At 42.3% G+C, this 21,638-nt stretch overlaps 1 protein-coding gene across 4 annotated transcripts in view; it reads left to right on the top strand.

Annotated features, from left to right (window-relative positions):
- PLXDC1 (plexin domain containing 1) overlaps positions 1-21,638 on the top strand; it is a 167,582-nt gene that overhangs the window by 26,404 nt on the left and 119,540 nt on the right. For all 4 annotated transcript variants that reach the window (XM_073572525.1, XM_073572524.1, XM_073572523.1 and 1 more), the window contains exon 2: positions 5,636-5,796. In XM_073572525.1, coding sequence (XP_073428626.1) covers positions 5,636-5,796 — 161 coding nt within the window. The remainder of the gene's footprint in view (positions 1-5,635; positions 5,797-21,638) is intronic.

Below are 21,638 nucleotides of genomic sequence, written 5' to 3'. Positions count from 1 at the left end.
GCATCTCTTTCAGGACAGCTACTCGGTTTGATGTATATTCTCTGGCTGATTACTAACACCAACTGCCGAGTTTCAGGTGCCCAGTGCACCTTACACTCTTTGACCGCCTCTTTGAAAGCCTCATGCACACCATCCTCAGCACAGGCATCTTGCATATCTTCTGGTACATTAATCACAGACTGGAAGGTCGTCGTTTTGCTCTACTCCTGGACGGAAGGTTCTGGCGTTACCGCGGATACTTCCACCTCTGATCTCTCCATGTCAGGAGCCGTCACAGTCTTCGTATTGGTTAGCCCAACAGTAGGAATGTCTCCACCCTCCTGGCATATATCATCAAACCTGACAAAGTCCCGGCCCCGCTCCAAGGCATACACTAAGTCTGATGGTATACTGTCACCTTGGCACTCACTGCCTCCGAGCCCCTCAAACATTAACTCATGTTTACAGCAAACCTGAACCATTTTCTCGGTCAGACAGAAAGTGAGAGGAGCTCCTACCAGAGTCACCTGACTCTTCTTTGAGTCCAACCGTCCCGAGATCCCTTCCCAGTATAGCATCACGGTACACACTTGCGGCCAGTCATCACCCGGAAAGAATATCCCACATTCTGGAAATGACATACATGAACACTGCAATTTTCCAGACATACCCACTGAGCCAACCAGTGTTGCCATTTCTTCAAACTCGGCCCCTTTCTGGACCACCACCCCAATTTGGGTCACCGCCCCCCTCTGGGACTCCACCTCTTTTTGGGTTACCACCCCAATTTGGGACTCCACCCCCTTTTGGGCTACCACCCCGATTTGGGTCACCGCCCCCTTCTGGGACTCAACCCCCTTTCGGGATCTCCCCATGTCCGCTATACCGGTCTTCTCAGACCACAGTTCACACCACACAGTTTGTGTCTCTTACGATACCACACAAGTCCTTAGTGGCACCACCACTGCTCCTGCTGTCACCGATCACCGTCACTACCCGCTGCTGTTGACACACCGCTGCTGGTGTCCTCTTCATAACCCCGCCGAGTTACTGGAAGCCGCTTGTCCCCTTCGTAATTCGCCGAGTTACCGGAAGCTGCTTGTCACCTTCTTGACTCCCACTGAGCCACCGCAGGCTGAGTTAAGAAAAAACACACCACACAAAAACTCACGTGTCCTGACTGTGTGCTATTCAGGACACTCCTGTCTCCACCTGAGACCAACACACAGGGCGAACCGGGTGCGATTCAGGGAGCGACCCTCCTCCCAGGGTCTCCCCACACACTGCCCTCACCAGGTCCAGGGGCTCGGCGGGTGCTCTTCAGGACATCTGTCTCCGCCTGAGACTGCCCAACACTCGCGCCTCACCAGGTCCAAGGTCACACCACGTGCTCCTGGGATCCGACTCTTCTCCCAGGGCTGACCCTCCAGGACCTTTCCTCACTGAACCCTCCAGGTACACAGTCTTCCTCACTGACCCAGGTCAGTACCACCCGAACAACTGTCCGATACCTGTGTTGGCCACACGGGTCACCGTCTTACTCATTGACCCTGGTCAGTACCACACGAACACCAGTCCATTACCTGTGTCGGCCACACAGGTCCTCGGGTACCTCTTATCCGCAGAGGCACCCTATCACAATCCACAGTCCTCTTTCATTGCCCCTAGCAACAAGGCTACTATACTGCCCATAGCAATTCTCCACCAATTGTGAGGTAGCGCTGTCATTCACATAGGGAATTCTCGCTTAACCGCCACAAAACCAGATCCGGCATGGGTTTTTCCATAAAACCAGTATAGTCCATGCGGTTTTTTTATGCAGCATCAACCAAAGCAAGCAACATAAAGTTCATAACAGCATAGCATCCAGTGACACAGTCACTCCACAGGCTGTTAGCCAGGAGACACTTCTCCTAGCGGGACCTTCCACACTGGACCAACCAGGTCCCTGCTCACAGTATCACTGCTGCTCAACACACGCATCAGTCTCCATCTCAAGGCCACCCACTTTGAGATACATAACGGTCCATCCATATTCTGCCACTCATCCTCTCTCTTGGGACATCCACACAGCGCCCCCTAGTGGATACAGTGGTCATTACACCACACCCCGCACAGGCCCGCAACCCCCACACACACGCATACACACATAGCCCGCACACAGCATACACGCAGTGTCGGAGCATGCACAGTTAAAAAAACGGATTCCGTCGCCGGATTCCGTCATTTGCCAAACAGCGACGGATCTGTCGCCCATAGACTTCCATTCTAGCAAAAATCCGTCGCCGTCCGATTTTTTGACGTAGACGACAAAAAACGTTCTATGTCCGTCGTCTCCGGCTGCCGGACAATTTCCGACGGATCCGTCGACGGATGAAATGTGCGGCTATCCATCGCAATCTGTCGCTATGAGAAAAAAACGGATCCAGCGGCATCAGACGCCGGATCTGTTTTTTCAAAATTCGATGGATTGTGACTGATGGCAAAAAACTGATGTGTAAAAGGGGCCTAAGCCCTCAGTGGCTTTAAAGAGAAACTTTCATCAGGATTGTGCACAGTAACCTAAAGAGAGTGTCAGGTCAGCGCCGTTATGCTAATTAAAATGATACTTTGGTTGATGAAATCCGTCTTGTGGTTGTTGTTTAATCTTTATTTTCAGTTTTGAGTTAATAATATGCTCAGGCTTCGGGAAGGCCTGTGCGGCATCTTCATGCTTACACGGCAGGCGCCATTTTCAAACACTTTTATTTAAGGAATATCAGGAGTACATCAAATAAATTAGGGAGCAGGTCAGTGAGGGATCAGTGACCCGTCAGCAGACTTCATTATGAATAGCTAGTCATCGCACCACATGAAGACCTCCCACAAGCCGCCCTGGAGCACGGGCATATCACTAACTGAAAACTGAAAATAAAGATTAATCAACAACCACAAGACAGATTTAATCAACCAATGTATCATTTTAATCAGTATAAGGGCGCCGACCTGACACTATCTGCAGGTTACTGTACTCAGTCCAGTGTCCTGACAGGTTCCCTTTGAGACCTAAAGTGGTGCACCTTATTAGGTATGTATCATCAGAAAATGACTTACTGTTTAAATCTGGTTTTTATGTTAGATTTATTTTAGAAAAAAATGTGGGTAATCATTTTTTCTTCATATCATGATCAGCCTTTGTTTCTTTACCGACATCTTGCAATTTTATACTGGCCACTGGGGCTATTCTAGTAGTCAAAGACTTGGACTTTATCTTATGTATTGTGACATCACATGGTGTGAATGGTGGATCCTGTGTTATCAGCTGTGTACAGTTGCAGCCAGACGTTTTGTGACTGACACAAAATTTTCAGCTTCAATGTTTTTAAATCTTTTAGTCAGAAGATGTTTCTATGGCTACTGAAGTAAAATTATCAGCATTCAGTGCATTTTTAAACTTTTATAGATTGTGACACGGTCTCCCATCATACTGAAAAAATAATTGTTCATCACCAAATTCCTCTTGGATCGTTGGGAGAAGTTGCTCTTGCAGGATGTTTAGCTCCCCATTCTTTATTCACGGCATTGTTTATAGGCAAAATTGTCAGTCAGCTCCTTACCTTAGATGAAACGCAACCACACACGATTGATCTTAGGATGCTCTACTTTTGCCACGACACAGGACTCATGGTAGTTCTCACCTTATCTTCTCCGGACAATCATTTTTCAAAATGTCCCAAACAGTCCGAAGGGGGCTTCATCAGAGAAAATAACTTTGCAATAGTATAGGTATTATCCTGCGGAAAACTGGGATAAAGTTGTTTCTTATGAATTATATGGTTTCTTTTAAAGATTGTAATGAAATGTAATGAAAATAAATGCAAAGAAAAATAAAATAAATTTAATACTAAAACCTGATTTATATGATTTATTATTTTCTGATGTTCCATTCCCTTTATTAGCTATGGCGCTGGTGATCCTTATCCCAGACTCCCCCTGTGCCTATTGGTGTCCAGTGTCTTACTTCTGGCAGGATAATCCCCTTCTTTAATCCACCATGCCATGCTGATCCCTGGCTGATTTATACCTCACATTTAACTTTTAGGATACAGAGCAATACAATCACCCACTTCTGGCGGTATACAGAATCTTGACCTGCAATCTAGAGACACACTTTATGAGATGATTCTTGACCCAGCGCAAATGTCTAACTATGCTATCATCACTCATCTCTCTCCATAAGGTTGAAGAAAAATAAAAACTTGGCACTCCTTTTCAATGATGAAATAATATATTTATTGCACAAATAGAAAAAACAGAAAGATCCACATAAAAAGTGTTGATATTTCGGCCTAATCGGCCTTCCTCAGAATGCGGTTAATTTTAATTTTTGACTCACTCTCATAGATAGTAATGACATCATGTAGGTAGCCAGGTAGAATTTCACAATTCAATCAACTGTAACTCAAAGCAGAAGGTAAGAGTGGCTTTCATGTGACGTCAGGGTATGTGCACACGTTGCGGATTGCTGTGCGGAATTTTCCGTTCAGAATCTGCTATTTTTGGCAGAATCCGCAGGTCACAATGCCTGCGTTTTACCTGCGGATTTCTAGCGGATTTTGTGCGGATTTGGCCTGTGTTTTTACACCTGCGGATTCCTAGAATGGAATGTGTGTAAAAACGCTGTGGAATTCGCACAAAGAATTGACATGCTATGGAAAATAAACCGCTGCATTTCCGCGCGGAATTTTACGTAGCATGTGCACAGCAATCCGCAACGTGTGCACATACCCTTAGGCTATGTGCACACGTTGCGGATTCACCCGCGGATTTGTATCTGCGGATCCGCAGGTAAAACTGCAGGTAAAATGACCTGTGGATTGGCCTTCGGTTTGCCACCTGGACAATGGAATAGGTGGCAAACCGCAGCGGAATCTGCAGAAAGAATTGACATGCCAATTCTTTCTGCGGATTCAAAACCGCAGCTTTTCCGCAGTTGAAAACCCGCAGCATGTGCACTGTGGATTGTAAGTCACATAGACTTACATTGTACTGTACACTGTCTGCGGAACTGCTGCGGATCCGCAGAGGCCAAATCCGCAGCGGATCCGCAGCAGAATCCGCAGCGTGTGCACATAGCCTAAGAATGGATTTCAGAGAGAGTAAACGTAATGGTTCATTTTTAAACCCCCTTACATAGTGGCAGTGACAATATGCTCTGGGTTTGGTTTCCTACCAAGCTAACATCTGCATGTTATTTGTATATAATTCCTCTTGTTTTGGTGGATTTCCTCTGGGCACTCCAAGTTTTCTCCCACAATCTAAGAAAAAAGTCTGTTCTGTAAGTTGTCGTCAATGAAAATCAAGAATTAGTACATCTTTCAGAATGTAAGCGTTTGGATGTTCCTTGTTTCTACTCACAACTCTTTATAGTGATTTTTGCCATGGACTATGATGCCAACTTTACCATTTATTTTACCCTTTGCATAAGAATAAATTAAATCTTGGAAAATGGTTGCAAAAGAATGGTTGAAATTTTAGTAAGCAGTTGCATAGTATTGGTAAAAAACTCAGGAAAACTGTAGATTTGAAAAAAATCAGATATTTTTCCATAGGGTTTTCCATGTTTGAGGCTTTGTAAAATAAATCACAAAATCATCTCTACATCAATATTTTTCAGGTCTCAGCCTTTTAAGGATTAAACGAAGGGACAATCACTTAGTGAGGCTTCAGCGTGATATTAGCAATGGGCAGAACAAGATCGCTACACGTGTCATCCACGGTCTTGGAGGTGACAGCCTATCTATTGACACTCTACCGGATAACCAGACTCAAATCCTAGTGAGTATATGACAATGATGATTTTACACACTAGCTCACTAGTGTAACCTGTATGAAATACCTCTTGAATCTCTGGGCCTGAACAGTTCATGCATCTCAACTGTTAAAAACTGGTGCCTTACTGTAATGCTATATGCCTTAAAACCCTGGCCTGCTTCATCAAATGGCATATCGGATAGGTATTCTACACTAATCAGTGGTACATAGAGGGCCTGATTCATCATGTTTTCCATGACAGTCTTGATAAAAAGGTCACTAGGGTAAAATGCACCTAACTCATTAAGAGGCATCTGCCTTTTTAATTAATTTGGTGCATCTTTTAGCTGATGTGTGCCACTGCAAGAAATCTACTCCAGTAAGCGAATAGATTATTTTTCTGTCATAATTAATGCCACCTTTATGGTGTAAATTATGATGAATTTGTAGCCTGCGTTAAGTCACACCCATTTTTTTTTTAAATTAAGAGTTGGCAAAGCTGGCCGGGACTGGTGTAAAGACATTTCAGTTTTGTATTAGAACTCTGGAATAAACTGTTTGATGAATCAGTAGCAAAGAATCAAGTACAGAGCTGCAGTCATTATGATATTCTCTTAAAAACATGTGGTTCTCTGCCACATAGTGATGGGAATTTGTGCAATATTATTCAATTACATGTAACATCTGTTCAATAATCTGGCGCTTAAAACCGCAAGCAGCTGACAAAAATAAAAATGGAGCCATTTAGACTTTACTCAACAGCCTGATAAGTGTTAAAGAAACATACATGCAGAGAAAATCTTGTTTTTATAAGTGTAATGTACCATCAAGTGAAATATTTTACATATTATGCTTGTAACAATGTACACATTTTAAAAAAAACTTAATAGATTGATAGAAAATGTTTGATGGCAAGATAATTTAGTAAGAGTAAAATATGTCAATTATCAGCTCATGACCGTGACATAAAAGGAAAGACTTCCTTAGAGATATACAACCCCTGGCAAAAATTATGGAATCACCGGCCTTGGAGGATGTTCATTCAGTTGTTTAGTTTTGTAGAAAAAAAGCAGATCACAGACATGGCACAAAACTAAAGTCATTTCAAATGGCAACTTTCTGGCTTTAAGAAACACTAAAAGTAATCAAATACAAAAAATGTGGTAGTCAGTAATGGTTACTTTTTTAGACCAAGCAGAGGGGAAAAAATATGGAGTCACTCAATTCTGTGGGAAAAAATTAAATTAAGGAATCATGGAAAACAAACAAAAAAAACACTCCAACACATCACTAGTATTTTGTTGCACCACCTCTGTCTTTTATAACAGCTTGCAAAATTGAGTGATTCCATAATTTTTCCCCTCTGCTTGGTCTAAAAAAGTAACCATTACTGACTACCACATTTTTTGTTCTGAATGAACATCCTCCAAGGCTGGTGATTCCATAATTTTTGCCAGGGGTTGCAGTGTTACCGTATATACTCATGAATAAGCCGACCCAAGTATAAGCAGACCACCCCTAATTTTGCCACAAAAAAAACTGAGAAAAATGATTGACTCACGTATAAGCCTAGGGTGGAAAATGCAGCAGCTACTGGTAAATTTCAAAAATAAAAATAGATACTAATAAAAGTAAAATTAATTGAGACATCAGTGGGTTAAATGTTTTTGAATATCCATATTGAATCAGGAGCCCCATATAATGATCCATACAGTTCATGATGGGCCTCATAAGATGTTCCATACAAAATACACCCCATATAATGCTGCACAAAGGTTAATAATGGCCCCATAAGCTGCTCCATAGAATAATATGCCCCATATGCTGCTCCATTAAGGTTATGGCCCTATAAGATGCTCCACAGATTATGCCCCCATGAGATGCTCCATAGATTATGCCCGCATATGCTGCCCCATAAGATGCTCCATAGAATAGGCCGCTGCTGCAAAAAAAAATGACATACTCACCCCTTGTCGTTGGGGGCCAGATGCTGGTGACCTGAGCAGGCGGTGACACCGGCGCGCTATGTGGACAGGTGCCGGTGTCACCGCTGGCTCAGGGCCCCGGCACCTCAGCTATTCACCTGTCCCCGTTCCACCGCTGCCGCTGTCTTCCGAGTCCTCTGTCAATGTTGTTCAGGCAGCAGAGGGCGCGACACGCACTAACCACGTCACCGCGCCCTCTGACCTGAAGATCACAGCCAGAGGACTCGGAGGACAGAGCGGCGCGCAGCGGTGGACCGGGGACAGGTGAATATTCCGTATAGTTATTGCATGCCTCCTGGCATGGTCTCTGCAGCCCCGCTTCTCCCAAGGTCTCAGGCTCCTTCCTTCAGCGGTCACGTGGTACCGCTCATTAAAGTCATGAATATGCGCATATTCATTCATACGGTACCACGTGACCGCTGAAGGAAGGAGTCTGAGACCGTGGGAGAAGCGGGGGGGAGAGTATGATCTGACACCCCAGATCTCCCTCCCCCGCCGAACCCCTGGCATATATGACTTGCGTATAAGCCAAGAGGGGGACTTTCAGTACAAAAAAATGGGATGAAAATCTTAGCTTATATGCGAGTATATACGGTACTTAAAGGTAGCATAAATTAACTCCAGTACTACAAAAATACTAAAGTCATAGCCAAAAGTGTTGACACTCTTGAAATTTTTCCAGAGACTAAAGTATTTTTCCCAGACAATTATTGCAATTACACTTTGTGTTATACACATGTTTATTTCGTTTGCATGTACTGAAACAAACAAAGAAAAGGCAAATTGGACATAATTTAAAAAAACTAAAACTGATCGGAGTAAATTAATGGCATCCTAAACACAATATTTGGTTGCACATCCTTTCGTTTCCTATGACCCATCAACAAGCTTCTTTCACCTCTCAACTGGAATTTTGGACCACTCTTGCTTTGTAAACTGCTCCAGGTCTCTCATATTTGAAGAATGTCTTCTCCCAACAACTATTTTTAAATCTCTGCACAAGTGTTCAATGGGATTTGGATCCGGAATCCTTGCTGGCCACTTTAGAACTCTCCATCACTTTGTTTCCATCAATTTCTGTGTGCTTCTTAACCCCTTCACTACCAAGGGTGGTTTGCACGTTAACTCCCGGGCCAATTTTTACAATTCTGACCACTGTCCCTTTATGAGGTCATAACTCTGAAACGCTTCCATGGATCCCGGTGATTGTGACAATGTTTTTTCGTGACATATTGTACTTCATGTTAGTGGTAAAATTTCATTCAAATAACTTGCGTTTATTTGTGAAAAAAACGGAAATTTGGCGAAAATGTTCAAAATTTCGCAATTTTCCAACTTTGAATTTTTATGCCCTTAAATCACAGCGATACGGCACACAAAAAACTTAATAAATAACATTTCCCACATGTTTACTTTACATCAGCACAATTTTGGAACCAAAATTTTTTTTTGTTAGGAAGTTATAAGGGTTAAAAATTGACCAGCGATTTCTCATTTTTGCAACACCATTTTATTTTTAGAGACCACATCACATTTGAAGCCACTTTGAGGGGTCTATATGATAGAAAATACCCAAAAGAGACACCATTCTAAAAACTGCACCCCTTAAGGTGCTTAAAACCACATTCAAGAAGTTTATTAACCCTTTAGGTGCGTCACAGGAATTTTTTGAATATTTAAAAAAAAAAATGAACATTTAAAGTTTTTTCACAAAAAAAATACTTCAGGTTCAATTCTTTATTTTACCAAGGGTAACAGTAGAAATTGGACTGCAAAAGTTATTGTGCAATTTGTCCTGAGTACGCTGATACCTGATATGTGGGGGGGAACCACTGTTTCGGCGCATGGCAGACCTCAGTAGGGAAGGAGCATCGTTTGACTTTTTCAATGCAAAATTGGCTGGAATTCAGATCGGACGCCATGTCGCGTTTGGAGAGCCCCTGATGTACCTAAACAGTGGAAACCCCCCCAAGTGACCCCATTTTGGAAACTAGACCCCCCAAGGAACTTATCTAGATATGTGGTGAGAACTTTGAACCCACAAGGGCTTCACAGAAGTTTAAAACGAACAGCGGTACAATTAAAAAATCATATTTTTTCCACAAAAATGATCTTTTCACCCTCAATTCTTATTTTTCCAAGGGTAACAGGACCCTAAAAGTTATTGTGCAATTTGTCCTGAGTACGCTGATACCCCATATGTGGGTGTAAATGACTATTTGGGCACATAGCAGAGCTCGGAAGGGAAGCAGCGCCATTTGACGTTTGTGGCTAGAATTGAGATCGAACACCATGTCGCGATTGGAAAACCCCTGATGTACCAAAACAGTGGAAACCCCCCACAAATGACACCATTTTGGAATCTAGACCCCCCAAGGAACTTATCTAGATGTGTGGTGAGAACTTTGAACCCCCAAGGGCTTCACAGAAGTTTATAACATACAGTCGTACAATTAAAAAATCATATTTTTTCCACAAAAATGATCTTTTCACCCTAAATTCTTATTTTTCCAAGAGTAACAGGACCCTAAAAGATATTGTGCAATTTATCCTGAGTACGCTGATACCCCACATGTGGGGCTAAACCACTATTTGGGCACATGGCAGAGCTCGGAAGGGAAGCAGCACCATTTGACGTTTTTGGCTGGAATTGAGATCGGACACCATGTCGCGTTTGGAAAGCCCCTGATGTACCAAAACAGTAGAAACCCCCCACAAATGACACCATTTTGGAAACTAGACCCCCTGAGGAACTTATCTAGATGTGTGGTGAGCACTTTGAACAGAAGTTTATAATGCCCAGGCAAGAAAATAAAAAAATCGTATTTTTTCCACAAACATGATCAATTAGTCTCCAATTTTTTTATTTTCCCAAGGGTAACAGGAGAAATTGGACCCCAAAAGTTGTTGTCCAATTTGTCCTGAGTACGCTGATACCTCATATGTGGGAGAAAACTACTGTATGGGCACACGTCGGGGCTCGGAAGGGAAGTAGTGACGTTTTGGAATGCAGACTTTGATGGCATGGTCTGCGGGTGTCATGTTGCTTTTGGAGAGCCCCTGATGTACCTAAACAGTGGAAACCCCCCACAAGTGACCCCATTTTGGAAACTAGACCCCCTAATGAACTTATCTAGATGTGTGGTGAGCACTTTGAACCCCCCAGTGCTTCACAGAAGTTTATAACGACCAGGCGTGAAAATAAAAATATCGTATTTTTTCAACAAACATCATCTTTTAGTCCCCATTTTTTTATTTTCCCAAGGGTAATAGGAGAAATTGGACCCCAAAAGTTGTTGTCCAATTTGTCCTGAGTACGCTGATACCTCATATGTGGGAGAAAACTACTGCATGGGCACACGTCAGGACTCGGAAGGGAAGTAGTGACGTTTTGGAATGCAGACTTTGATGGATTGGTCTGTGGGTGTCATGTGCGTTTGGAGAGCCCCTGATGTACCTAAACTACTGAAACTCCCCACAAGTGACCCCATTTTGGAAACTAGACCCCCCGCGGAACTTATCTAGATGTGTGGTGAGCACTTTGAACCCCCAAGTGCTTCACAGAAGTTTATAACGCCTGGGCGTGAAAATAAAAAAATCATTTTTTTCCGCAAAAATGATATTTTTGCCCCCAATTTTTTATTTTCCTAAGGGTAACAGGAGAAATTGGACCTCAAAAGTTGTTTTGTAATTTGTCCTGAGTAGGCTGATACCCCATATGTAGGGGTAAAACACTGTTTGGGCGCATGGCAGAGCTTGGAAGGGAAGGAGCACCATTTGACTTTTTCAACGCAGAATTGGCTGGAATTGAGATCAGACGCCATGTTGCCTTTGGAGAGCACCTGATGTGCCCAAACAGTGGAAACCCCCCAATTATAACTCCAACCCTAACCCCAACACACTCCTAACCCTAATCTGAGCCCTAACCCTAATGGGAAAATGGAAATAAATACATTTTCTTTTAGTTTTATTATTTTTCCCTAACTAAGGGGGTGATAACGGGGGGTTTGATTTACTATTTATGGCGGGTTTTTATGTTTGGCAGCTGTCAGACGCTAAAAGACGCTTTTTATTGTAAAAATAGTTTTTGCATCACCACATATTGTGAGCTATAATTTTTCCGTATTTTGACCCACCGAGTCATGTGAGGTCTTATTTTTTGCGGGACGAGTTGACGTTTTCATTGGTACCATTTTCGTGCACGTGACATTTTTTGATCGCTTTTTATTCCGATTTTTGGGACGCAGAATGAACAAAAACCAGCGTTTCATGAATTTCTTTTGGGTGGTGCGTTTACGCCGTACCACGTGCGATAAAATTGATCAAGCGGTTTTATTCTTCGGGTCAGTACGGTTACAGTGTTACCTCATTTAGGTCGTTTTTTTATGTTTTGTCGTTTTTTTGCAATGAAAACAATTTTATATAAAAAATAATTATTTTTGTATCGCTTTATTCTGCGAGCTATAACTTTTTAAATTTTTTGCGGATGACGCTGTATGGTGGCTCATTTTTTGCGGGACAAGATGATGTTTTCAGCGGTACCATGGATATTTATATGCGTCTTTTTGATCGCGCATTATTGTACTTTTTGTTCGGTGGTATGATAATAAATCTTTATTTTTTGCTTCGTTTTTTATTTTTATTTTTTAAGGGGTTCGCTAAAGGGGTTAACTAATGGGACAGTTTTATAGGGTGGGTCGCTACGGACGCGGCGATACCAAATATGTGTACTTTTATTGTTTTTTTTTTTATTTTGAAAAAATGGATTTATTGGGGAATATTTTTTTTTTTTTTACTAATTTATTTAGCGATTTTTTTAAAATTATTTTTAACACTTTTTTTTTTTTTACTTTATTACCTTGTCCCAGGTGGGACATCACTGTCCTGTGACAGATCGCTGATCTGTCACATCACAGATCACTGTGACAGATCAGTAATCTGTCACAGGCAGTTCTGCAGACTTCCTCATGCCTGCGCTTTGCAGGCAGTGAGGAAGTCAGCTCCCTACAGGCTCCCGAAGGCCCCTGTCGCCATCTTGGATCCGGGGGCCTGTAGGGAAAGAGACCCCCGCAGCAGTGCTGCAAATTGCGCTGCCGTGGGGGGCTCAGGGAAGCAAGGAGGGAGCCCCCTCCCTGCCGATGCTTCCCTTTAACCCCCAGTACACCGCAATCGCGATTGATTGCGGTGTACAAGGGGTTAACGTGTCGGGGGCGGTCCGTGACCGCCCCTGACACATTGTGCCGGGTGTCAGCTGTGATAATCAGCTGACACCCGGCCGCGATTAGCGGCGCTCACCACGTGGGCGCCGCTGATCGCTGGGACGTAATATTCCGTCCATGGTAATTAGGTCCAGGGTCACATGGATGGAATATTACGTCCCTTGTAGGTAAGGGGTTAAAGTATGTTTGGGGTCATTGTCCTGCTGGAAGACCCATGACCTGGGATGCAAACCCAGCTTTCTGACATTGGGAACTACATTGTGACCCAAAATCCTTTGTTAATCTTCAGATTTCATGATGCATTGCACACAGACAAGGCACCTAGTGCTAGAGACAGCAAAACAACCCAAAAACATCTTTGAATTCCACCTTATTTGAATGTAGGTGCTGTGTTCTTTTCTTTGTAGGTCTCATTCCGTTTTTGGTAAACAGAATGATGTGCTTTACTTAAAAGCTCTATCTTGGTGTTATCTATCCACAAGACACTTTCTCAGAAGGATTTTGGCTTGCTCACATACATTTTGGCAAATTGCAGTCTACTTTTTTATGTCTGTGTCAGCAGTGGGGTCCTCCTGCATCTTCTGCCATAGCATTTAATTTCATTCAAATGTCGACAAGATAGTTAACACTAACACTGATGCACCCTGAGACTGCAGGACAGCTTGAATTTCTTTGAAATTGATTGGGGTTGCTTATCCACCATCCAGACTATCCTGCGTTGCAACCTTTCATCATTCATTTTTCTCTGCCGTCCACGTCCAGAGAGATTATATACAGTTTCATGGATTAAAAAGATTGTGATTATGTTGCGCACCGTGGACAAAGGAACATCAAGATCTCTGGAAATAGAGACTTGTAACCTTGAGATTGTTATTTTTCAACAATTTTGTGTCACAATTCATTTTTGGATTTGTGACAGCTCTGGCTCTGCATTAATTTAACCCCTTCACCCCCAAGGGTGGTTTGCATGTTCATGACCGGGCCAATTTTTACAATTCTGACCACTGTACCTTTATGAGGTCATAACTCTGGAACGCTTCCATGGATCCCGGTGATTCTGACATTGTTTTCTCGTGACATATTGTACTTCATGTTAGTGGTAAAATTTCATTCAAATAACTTGCGTTTATTTGTGAGAAAAACGGAAATTTGGCGAAAATTTTGAAAATTTCGCAATTTTCCAACTTTGAATTTTTATGCCCTTAAATCACAGAGATACGGCACACAAAAAACTTGATAACTAACATTTCCCACATGTTTACTTTACATCAGCACAATTTTGGAACCAAAATTTTTTTTTGTTAGGAAGTTATAAGGGTTAAAAGTTGACCAGCGATTTCTCATTTTTACAACACCATTTTATTTTTAGGACCACATCACATTTGAAGCCACTTATGATAGATCTATATGATAGAAAATACCCAAAAGTGACACCATTCTAAAAACTGCACCCCTTAAAGTGCTCAAAACCACATTCAAGAAGTTTATTAACCCTTTAGGTGCGTCACAGGAATTTTTTTTAATATTTAAAAAAAAAATGAACATCTAACTTTTTTTCATAAAAAAAATACTTCAGGTTCACATTTTTTTATTTTACCAAGGGTAACAGGAGAAATTGGACTGCAAAAGTTATTGTGCAATTTGTCCTGAGTACGCAGATACCTGATATGTGGGGGGAACCACTGTTTCGGTGCATGGCAGAGCTCAGAATGGAAGGAGCGCTGTTTGACTTTTTCAATGCAAAATTGGCTGGAATTCAGATTGGACGCCATGTCACGTTTGGAGAGTCCCTGATGTACCTAAACAGTGGAAACCCCCTACAAGTGACCCCATTTTGGAAACTAGACCCCCCAAGGAACTTATCTAGATATGTGGTGAGAACTTTGAACCCACAAGGGCTTTACAGAAGTTTATAACGTACAGCGGTACAATTAAAAAATCATATTTTTTCCACAAAAATGATCTTTTCACCCCAATTTTTATTTTCCCAAGGGTAACAGGACCCTAAAAGTTATTGTGCAATTTGTCCTGAGTACGCTGATACCCCACATGTGGGGGTAAACCACTATTTGGGCGCATGGCAGAGCTCGGAAGGGAAGCAGCGCCATTTGACGTTTTTGGCTGGAATTGAGATCGGACACCATGTCGCGTTTGGAAAACCCCTGATGTACCAAAACAGTGGAAACCCCCCACAAATGACACCATTTTGGAAACTAGAGCCCTAAGGAACTTATCTAGATGTGTGGTGAGAACTTTGAACCCCCATGGGCTTCACAGAAGTTTATAACATAAAGCCATACAATTAAAAAATCATATTTTTTCCACAAAAATGATCTTTTCACCCTCAATTCTTATTTTTCCAAGGGTAACAGGACCCTAAAAGTTATTGTGCAATTTGTCCTGAGTACGCTGATACCCCACATGTGGGGGTAAACCACTATTTGGGCGCATGGCAGAGCTCGGAAGGGAAGCAGCGCCATTTGACGTTTTTGGCTGGAATTGAGATCGGACACCATGTCGCGTTTGGAAAACCCCTGATGTACCAAAACAGTGGAAACCCCCCACAAATGACACCATTTTGGAAACTAGACCCCCTAAGGAACTTATCTAGATGTGTGGTGAGAACTTTGAACCCCCATGGGCTTCACAGAAGTTTATAACAAAGCCATACAATTAAAAAATCATATTTTTTCCACAAAAATGATCTTTTCACCCTCAATTCTTATTTTTCCAAGGGTAACAGGACCGTAAAAGTTATTGTGCAATTTGTCCTGAGTACGCTGATACCCCACATGTGGGGGTAAACCACTATTTGGGCGCATGGCAGAGCTCGGAAGGGAAGCAGCGCCATTTGACGTTTTTGGCTGGAATTGAGATCGGACACCATGTCGCGTTTGGAAAACTCCTGATGTACCAAAACAGTGGAAACCCCCCACAAATGACACCATTTTGGAAACTAGACCCCCTAAGGAACTTATCTAGATGTGTGGTGAGCACTTTGACCCCCCCAGTGCTTCACAGAAGTTTATAATGCCCGGGCGTGAAAATAAAAAATTCGTTTTTCCACAAACATGATCTTTTAGTCACCATTTTTTTATTTTCCCAAGGGTACCAGGAGAAATTGGACCCCAAAAGTTGTTGTCCAATTTGTCCTGAGTATGCTGATACCCCATATGTGGGAGAAAACTACTGTATGGGCACACGTCGGGGCTCGGAAGGGAAGTAGTGACGTTTTGGAATGCAGACTTTGATGGAATGGTCTGCGGGTGTCATGTTGCCTTTGGAGAGCCCCTAATGTACCTAAACAGTGTAAACCCCCCACAAATGACACCATTTTGTAAACTAGACCCCCCAAGGAACTTATCTAGATGTGTGGTGAGCACTTTGAACCCCCCAGTGCTTCACAGAAGTTTATAACGACCAGGCGTGAAAATAAAAATATCGTATTTTTTCAACAAACATCATCTTTTAGTCCCCATTTTTTTATTTTCCCAAGGGTAATAGGAGAAATTGGACCCCAAAAGTTGTTGTCCAATTTGTCCTGAGTACGCTGATACCTCATATGTGGGAGAAAACTACTGTATGGGCACACGTCAGGACTCGGAAGGGAAGTAGTGACGTTTTGGAATGCAGACTTTGATGGATTGGTCTGTGGGTGTCATGTGCGTTTGGAGAGCCCCTGATGTACCTAAACTACTGAAACTCCCCACAAGTGACCCCATTTTGGAAACTAGACCCCCCGCGGAACTTATCTAGATGTGTGGTGAGCACTTTGAACCCCCAAGTGCTTCACAGAAGTTTATAACGCCTGGGCGTGAAAATAAAAAAATCATTTTTTTCCGCAAAAATGATATTTTTGCCCCCAATTTTTTATTTTCCTAAGGGTAACAGGAGAAATTGGACCTCAAAAGTTGTTTTGTAATTTGTCCTGAGTAGGCTGATACCCCATATGTAGGGGTAAAACACTGTTTGGGCGCATGGCAGAGCTTGGAAGGGAAGGAGCACCATTTGACTTTTTCAACGCAGAATTGGCTGGAATTGAGATCAGACGCCATGTTGCCTTTGGAGAGCACCTGATGTGCCCAAACAGTGGAAACCCCCCAATTATAACTCCAACCCTAACCCCAACACACTCCTAACCCTAATCTGAGCCCTAACCCTAATGGGAAAATGGAAATAAATACATTTTCTTTTAGTTTTATTATTTTTCCCTAACTAAGGGGGTGATAACGGGGGGTTTGATTTACTATTTATGGCGGGTTTTTATGTTTGGCAGCTGTCAGACGCTAAAAGACGCTTTTTATTGTAAAAATAGTTTTTGCATCACCACATATTGTGAGCTATAATTTTTCCGTATTTTGACCCACCGAGTCATGTGAGGTCTTATTTTTTGCGGGACGAGTTGACGTTTTCATTGGTACCATTTTCGTGCACGTGACATTTTTTGATCGCTTTTTATTCCGATTTTTGGGACGCAGAATGAACAAAAACCAGCGTTTCATGAATTTCTTTTGGGTGGTGCGTTTACGCCGTACCACGTGCGATAAAATTGATCAAGCGGTTTTATTCTTCGGGTCAGTACGGTTACAGTGTTACCTCATTTAGGTCGTTTTTTTATGTTTTGTCGTTTTTTTGCAATGAAAACAATTTTATATAAAAAATAATTATTTTTGTATCGCTTTATTCTGCGAGCTATAACTTTTTAAATTTTTTGCGGATGACGCTGTATGGTGGCTCATTTTTTGCGGGACAAGATGATGTTTTCAGCGGTACCATGGATATTTATATGCGTCTTTTTGATCGCGCATTATTGTACTTTTTGTTCGGTGGTATGATAATAAATCTTTATTTTTTGCTTCGTTTTTTATTTTTATTTTTTAAGGGGTTCGCTAAAGGGGTTAACTAATGGGACAGTTTTATAGGGTGGGTCGCTACGGACGCGGCGATACCAAATATGTGTACTTTTATTGTTTTTTTTTTTATTTTGAAAAAATGGATTTATTGGGGAATATTTTTTTTTTTTTTACTAATTTATTTAGCGATTTTTTTAAAATTATTTTTAACACTTTTTTTTTTTTTACTTTATTACCTTGTCCCAGGTGGGACATCACTGTCCTGTGACAGATCGCTGATCTGTCACATCACAGATCACTGTGACAGATCAGTAATCTGTCACAGGCAGTTCTGCAGACTTCCTCATGCCTGCGCTTTGCAGGCAGTGAGGAAGTCAGCTCCCTACAGGCTCCCGAAGGCCCCTGTCGCCATCTTGGATCCGGGGGCCTGTAGGGAAAGAGACCCCCGCAGCAGTGCTGCAAATTGCGCTGCCGTGGGGGGCTCAGGGAAGCAAGGAGGGAGCCCCCTCCCTGCCGATGCTTCCCTTTAACCCCCAGTACACCGCAATCGCGATTGATTGCGGTGTACAAGGGGTTAACGTGTCGGGGGCGGTCCGTGACCGCCCCTGACACATTGTGCCGGGTGTCAGCTGTGATAATCAGCTGACACCCGGCCGCGATTAGCGGCGCTCACCACGTGGGCGCCGCTGATCGCTGGGACGTAATATTCCGTCCATGGTAATTAGGTCCAGGGTCACATGGATGGAATATTACGTCCCTTGTAGGTAAGGGGTTAAAGTATGTTTGGGGTCATTGTCCTGCTGGAAGACCCATGACCTGGGATGCAAACCCAGCTTTCTGACATTGGGAACTACATTGTGACCCAAAATCCTTTGTTAATCTTCAGATTTCATGATGCATTGCACACAGACAAGGCACCTAGTGCTAGAGACAGCAAAACAACCCAAAAACATCTTTGAATTCCACCTTATTTGAATGTAGGTGCTGTGTTCTTTTCTTTGTAGGTCTCATTCCGTTTTTGGTAAACAGAATGATGTGCTTTACTTAAAAGCTCTATCTTGGTGTTATCTATCCACAAGACACTTTCTCAGAAGGATTTTGGCTTGCTCACATACATTTTGGCAAATTGCAGTCTACTTTTTTATGTCTGTGTCAGCAGTGGGGTCCTCCTGCATCTTCTGCCATAGCATTTAATTTCATTCAAATGTCGACAAGATAGTTAACACTAACACTGATGCACCCTGAGACTGCAGGACAGCTTGAATTTCTTTGAAATTGATTGGGGTTGCTTATCCACCATCCAGACTATCCTGCGTTGCAACCTTTCATCATTCATTTTTCTCTGCCGTCCACGTCCAGAGAGATTATATACAGTTTCATGGATTAAAAAGATTGTGATTATGTTGCGCACCGTGGACAAAGGAACATCAAGATCTCTGGAAATAGAGACTTGTAACCTTGAGATTGTTATTTTTCAACAATTTTGTGTCACAATTCATTTTTGGATTTGTGACAGCTCTGGCTCTGCATTAATTTAACCCCTTCACCCCCAAGGGTGGTTTGCATGTTCATGACCGGGCCAATTTTTACAATTCTGACCACTGTACCTTTATGAGGTCATAACTCTGGAACGCTTCCATGGATCCCGGTGATTCTGACATTGTTTTCTCGTGACATATTGTACTTCATGTTAGTGGTAAAATTTCATTCAAATAACTTGCGTTTATTTGTGAGAAAAACGGAAATTTGGCGAAAATTTTGAAAATTTCGCAATTTTCCAACTTTGAATTTTTATGCCCTTAAATCACAGAGATACGGCACACAAAAAACTTGATAACTAACATTTCCCACATGTTTACTTTACATCAGCACAATTTTGGAACCAAAATTTTTTTTTGTTAGGAAGTTATAAGGGTTAAAAGTTGACCAGCGATTTCTCATTTTTACAACACCATTTTATTTTTAGGACCACATCACATTTGAAGCCACTTATGATAGATCTATATGATAGAAAATACCCAAAAGTGACACCATTCTAAAAACTGCACCCCTTAAAGTGCTCAAAACCACATTCAAGAAGTTTATTAACCCTTTAGGTGCGTCACAGGAATTTTTTTTAATATTTAAAAAAAAAATGAACATCTAACTTTTTTTCATAAAAAAAATACTTCAGGTTCACATTTTTTTATTTTACCAAGGGTAACAGGAGAAATTGGACTGCAAAAGTTATTGTGCAATTTGTCCTGAGTACGCAGATACCTGATATGTGGGGGGAACCACTGTTTCGGTGCATGGCAGAGCTCAGAATGGAAGGAGCGCTGTTTGACTTTTTCAATGCAAAATTGGCTGGAATTCAGATTGGACGCCATGTCACGTTTGGAGAGTCCCTGATGTACCTAAACAGTGGAAACCCCCTACAAGTGACCCCATTTTGGAAACTAGACCCCCCAAGGAACTTATCTAGATATGTGGTGAGAACTTTGAACCCACAAGGGCTTTACAGAAGTTTATAACGTACAGCGGTACAATTAAAAAATCATATTTTTTCCACAAAAATGATCTTTTCACCCCAATTTTTATTTTCCCAAGGGTAACAGGACCCTAAAAGTTATTGTGCAATTTGTCCTGAGTACGCTGATACCCCACATGTGGGGGTAAACCACTATTTGGGCGCATGGCAGAGCTCGGAAGGGAAGCAGCGCCATTTGACGTTTTTGGCTGGAATTGAGATCGGACACCATGTCGCGTTTGGAAAACCCCTGATGTACCAAAACAGTGGAAACCCCCCACAAATGACACCATTTTGGAAACTAGACCCCCTAAGGAACTTATCTAGATGTGTGGTGAGAACTTTGAACCCCCATGGGCTTCACAGAAGTTTATAACAAAGCCATACAATTAAAAAATCATATTTTTTCCACAAAAATGATCTTTTCACCCTCAATTCTTATTTTTCCAAGGGTAACAGGACCGTAAAAGTTATTGTGCAATTTGTCCTGAGTACGCTGATACCCCACATGTGGGGGTAAACCACTATTTGGGCGCATGGCAGAGCTCGGAAGGGAAGCAGCGCCATTTGACGTTTTTGGCTGGAATTGAGATCGGACACCATGTCGCGTTTGGAAAACTCCTGATGTACCAAAACAGTGGAAACCCCCCACAAATGACACCATTTTGGAAACTAGACCCCCTAAGGAACTTATCTAGATGTGTGGTGAGCACTTTGACCCCCCCAGTGCTTCACAGAAGTTTATAATGCCCGGGCGTGAAAATAAAAAATTCGTTTTTCCACAAACATGATCTTTTAGTCACCATTTTTTTATTTTCCCAAGGGTACCAGGAGAAATTGGACCCCAAAAGTTGTTGTCCAATTTGTCCTGAGTATGCTGATACCCCATATGTGGGAGAAAACTACTGTATGGGCACACGTCGGGGCTCGGAAGGGAAGTAGTGACGTTTTGGAATGCAGACTTTGATGGAATGGTCTGCGGGTGTCATGTTGCCTTTGGAGAGCCCCTAATGTACCTAAACAGTGGAAACCCCCCACAAATGACACCATTTTGTAAACTAGACCCCCCAAGGAACTTATCTAGATGTGTGGTGAGCACTTTGACCCCCCCAGTGCTTCACAGAAGTTTATAACGACCAGGCGTGAAAATAAAAATATCGTATTTTTTCAACAAACATCATCTTTTAGTCCCCATTTTTTTATTTTCCCAAGGGTAATAGGAGAAATTGGACCCCAAAAGTTGTTGTCCAATTTGTCCTGAGTACGCTGATACCTCATATGTGGGAGAAAACTACTGTAT

Source organism: Dendrobates tinctorius, unplaced genomic scaffold (assembly GCF_039654945.1).
Source record: "Dendrobates tinctorius isolate UK_male_01 unplaced genomic scaffold, ASM3965494v1 ptg000032l, whole genome shotgun sequence".
Taxonomy (NCBI): Eukaryota; Metazoa; Chordata; class Amphibia; order Anura; family Dendrobatidae; genus Dendrobates; species Dendrobates tinctorius.
Note: the sequence above shows the minus strand (reverse complement) of the source record. Positions and strands in the feature narration are given on the sequence as shown.